The following is a 4,457-nucleotide window of genomic DNA, read 5'->3' on the forward strand; positions in this document are numbered from 1 at the left end:
AAAAGTTTGGGGTTGAAATTAAAACATTCAAAAGTCTGGGAACTAATATAGAACTACGGCCATAGTTTAGGGATGAAATTGAAATGCTAAAAAATTTAGGGACCAATTTAGAATGAGAATTATACTTTAGGTATGAAATTAGAATATTTAAAAGTTTAAGGATCAATTTAGAATGAGAATCATAACTTAAGGATTTTTAGTACAATTAACTCTAAAAAATATTATTAAAACTTATTCAGACTAAACTCTGCTTATTTTCTTCTATAATCTAATTATGTTTTAATTTATAATACTTCATATTATTTTCTGAATATTTTATTTATTAATTATTAATATGTTTAGATTTCTTAATCATAAAAAAAATTCTATTCTTAGTCGTATATAGGGATGGCAACATGTCAGGTTAGGATCGGTTTAGGGTTGAGTTTTTTGTCAATCCGATCCGAAAATATATATCATCCACCCGAATTCGACTTGAAACTTATTTATCCTCCATCGACTTGACCCGACCCGGAAAATATATATCATCTACAGAATCTCACTTGATCTAAATTTTTAGAGTATAAATTCGACCCTACACGACCCGATCCAACCCTGTATAAAATAAAGACTTAATTAAAAATAATATTTGTTAAAAAATTACATTATTATTCCTGGATCGATTCAGGTTATAGTTTTTTCACCCTTCACCTAAATCCAACCCAAACCCAATTTTTTAAAAACAAATTCAACCCTATCAACTCAAATAGTGTCAAATCCGTCGATTTTGGGTTTACGAAGTATTTAAAATTTTAAAATATACATTACTAACTTTAAATAAAATAAATACTAAATAGAATAAAATCATATCTTAAAACTAATTTTCTTCTCTAGTTATATTGCTTGTATGCGCTCTTAATTATATAAATAAATATATTTTGCGTCCAAAGTTTAGTTTAATCTAAATAAATTGAAAACTTTGCTTTATGCTATTTTAAATGATTAAATATCTTGCCATATTATTAATATTATTATTTTTTATAATTAAATTAAAATGATTTGAAGGAAAATAAAAGAGTATTACTCGGATTGAGAAAAACACAGGTTGAGTTTGAGTTGGAAAAGTCCAAAATCTCCGCCTTCCGGTACCACGAGAATTTTGTTTTTCTCTAGGGGTATAGTTGACTTTTGGTTCAACTCTCAAAATGGATCAGAAAAAAGAATGCGTGGAATTTCACTAAACGATAAGCACCGCCTAGTCATGACTTCTCCCGACAAATTTAGAAAGCCGGATACCCTGACACGTGGACGGTCAGACTTGGAAACACCAAGTTGAAGAGTAGATGTAGCTGAGCTTAATCTAATGTAAGTCTGAATCCAGTCCCTTTATTATGTTCAAATAACAAATTTAATCCCTATACTTTAGTAGTTCAATCCTTTATTCGAAAGTAGACTCTTAATCATTTGACAATAAAACATTCAAACATCCCTATAGATGACATGCTCAAGTCTGAGGTCTCTAGAAATAACAACTATTCAATTAATAACTGAGGTCGCTTGATTCGCGCTTAATTTTAAATTACTAATAAAAGATTAAAAATAGAAAGATTAAATTATGATAAATTAAAATAGAAAGACTACATATTAAAGTTAAACATAATAGAGTAGCTAAAATCAGAAATATACTGTTTATCATCAAATCTGGCACGCTTGAACTAATTTTTTAATTCTTTTTTTTTTAGTTCATTTAAATCTCTATCCCCATTTTTTTTGTTACTTGCTTCTCTTGGATGTGTCAATATTTATCGTTTTGTCCCTCCCTGTAATCACAGACCATGAGGCCGCCTTATGAGACCTCCTGGTGCTCTACCCTTAGCTGAAATTACGCTTTGAAATTAGTCTTGTTTTCAGTTCAGCTTTCCTAATTCCTTTTTTCACTCAAACGAAAGCTATAACGCTTTGAAGTTCGTCTTCTTCCTCGTGAATACTGAATAACAATCATACCTTTTGATATTCAAGCCAACATTTGCGGTGAATTATTGTATCATCGAAACTCCAAAACCCGATAGTTTTCCCCAACTAAAACTGGGTTTCATTTCTTTGAGCTTAAAACATGGGGGAGCTTCAAAACTCATCTTCAATGGCTGTTTCTACCACTTCCGGTGAAGCAAGTGTATCTTCTTCAGGAGGACGGCCACCGAAGAAGAAAAGAAATCTTCCTGGGATGCCAGGTGAATTCAAAAGTCCACTCTACTCATTTTATATACATACTTTAATTCTGAATTTCATTGGTTTATTCAGATTCAGAAGCCGAGGTAATAGCTTTATCTCCAAAAACCCTATTGGCCACCAACCGATTCGTTTGCGAGATCTGCAAAAAGGGCTTCCAACGCGACCAAAACCTTCAACTCCACCTCCGTGGCCATAACTTACCGTGGAAGCTCCGGCAAAGAACAACCGGGAAAGAGATACGAAAGCGAGTCTACGTTTGCCCCGAGCCGGGGTGCGTACACCACGATCCGGCTCGAGCCTTGGGTGATCTCACCGGAATCAAGAAACACTTTTGCAGAAAACACGGTGAAAAGAAATGGAAATGCGAGCAGTGCTCTAAAACGTACGCCGTTAAGTCCGACTGGAAGGCCCACATGAAGACCTGTGGCACGCGAGAGTATAAATGCGATTGTGGCTCCGTTTTTTCCAGGTAAAGACAAACTCCTCCTTCCATACGTAATAATATTTCCGTTTCGTAATTGAACCGCTTTGACTGTTGATGTTTCTTGAAGGAGGGATAGTTTCTTTACGCATAGAGCTTTCTGCGATGCCTTGGCCGAGGAAACCGCCAGGGTTGGAGCAGCAACTGCACCGCCGCCTCCACAGTCTTTAGCACCGTCTATTGCACCGGCGGCACCCATAGAGGGCACAACATCCCTCTCACTTTCCTCTCCGCTCTTCCTATCCAACAATGTCTCTTCAATCTTGAACGGACCAGTCATATCGGCCACTGCATTGCTACAGAAGGCTGCACAAATGGGAGCAGCGGGACCGTACCCTTCACTATTCCGTGGGCTAGGCTTTGCTGTGTCATCACCATCAGCACCCTCTGTTGAGAACCATCTCAACATTAAGTCAGAAAACAATTCAACGCCGACAGCAAGTATTGGCCTCGGCATTCCCTTGATAGGCCCATCCCCGCCAACGACGCTTGATTTTCTAGGGCTTGGCATGGGTGATGGTGGAACTTCCTCGACAGGATTATCTGCTTTGCTCTCTTCATTTGCAGGCGGGTCCGATGTGGAAGCAGCTTCAACGGCAGCATACGGCGCAGGTGGGAGTTCGAATAGAGAACCATGGGAAGGAGCAGCCGAGTGAAATCCCAATGGTTAAACCTTCCATACCAGTGCTTAGTAACCGAGATAAAAGATTTTGTGTTTTGTTTCCGTTTTACAGTTAGTTTGCTTTTGTTTAAAATATGGGATATATCATGATTGTAACCATCGTAAATGGTACATTACCTGTACTTTTGTTTCTAAACCTGTATCAAATGAGAAATTATTTTATAAAGAGAAAATAACCAAATTCCTTATAATATATGATTTTGACCAATTTTTTTTTATTTGTCAAAATGACCAACAAAATCGCAATGCGATCTCCAGTATCGCAAATCAGTTTCCAGATTCGCAACGCGATTTTGACTATCGCATTGCGATTTTATAAAATCGCAATGCGAATATGTAAATCGCAACACGATTCTTACTATCGCAACGCGATTCTGACTATTGTGTTGAGATAATACAAAATCGCAATACGATTTTCAAAGCACCATTAGTATCGCAACGCGTATTTTATTTTCAAATTTCAAACACGAATATTAATATATCCTGTAATCGCAACTCTTAACCTAAACTCTAAATCACAACTCAGTCCCATCTCCATCTCTCACTCTCTACGGCGACATCCGTCCCCATCTCTGACGAAATCCGTCCCCATCTCCGGCGAAATCCGTCTATCTCCATCTCTCAGAGCCACCCTCACAATCATTCACGATCATAAATGGAAAATCAACCAAATCAACCACCGAGGGTTAGTTTTTTTAATTATTTTTATTTTGAAATTTTTGCATTATTATTAGGTTTTTCATATTGAAATTGATGATAAGTTTACTGGTAATTTCAATAATAGATTAACCATTTCACTTAGATTGCTTATTAAATTCATTCGATTGCTGCTAAACTGTTTAGTCTTTAATCCTGTAAAGTTAGTATTTGTCTTTGTTTTGTCTTTTGGTTGAAGTAATGCAATTCATTCAAGTTTCAATTTTAGACAATGACTATTTGAAACCGAGGATCGCAACGCGTTGCGATTTTCTCGTTGCGATTTTCATTTTGCGTTGCGATAGTCATTTTCGTGTTGCGATTTTCATTTTCGTGTTGCGATTTTAAGTTTCAGAAACTATTCTTCTTCTGCCAATTGAAACTTGA

General features: G+C 36.3%; 1 protein-coding gene across 1 annotated transcript; it reads left to right on the forward strand.

Moving 5' to 3' along the window:
- Positions 1 to 1,784: 1,784 nt before the first annotated feature.
- LOC120155545 (zinc finger protein GAI-ASSOCIATED FACTOR 1-like) lies at positions 1,785 to 3,505 on the forward strand. Its single transcript, XM_039167079.1, has 3 exons — positions 1,785 to 2,210; positions 2,281 to 2,680; positions 2,763 to 3,505. Exons 1-3 carry the CDS (start codon positions 2,093 to 2,095, stop codon positions 3,346 to 3,348), a joined length of 1,104 nt encoding a protein of 367 aa, XP_039023010.1. The 5' UTR covers positions 1,785 to 2,092; the 3' UTR covers positions 3,349 to 3,505.
- Positions 3,506 to 4,457: the final 952 nt, after the last annotated feature.

The sequence above is a fragment of the Hibiscus syriacus genome, unplaced genomic scaffold (genome assembly GCF_006381635.1).
Source record: "Hibiscus syriacus cultivar Baekdansim isolate YM2019G1 unplaced genomic scaffold, ASM638163v2 tig00111197_pilon, whole genome shotgun sequence".
NCBI classification, from domain to species: Eukaryota; Viridiplantae; Streptophyta; class Magnoliopsida; order Malvales; family Malvaceae; genus Hibiscus; species Hibiscus syriacus.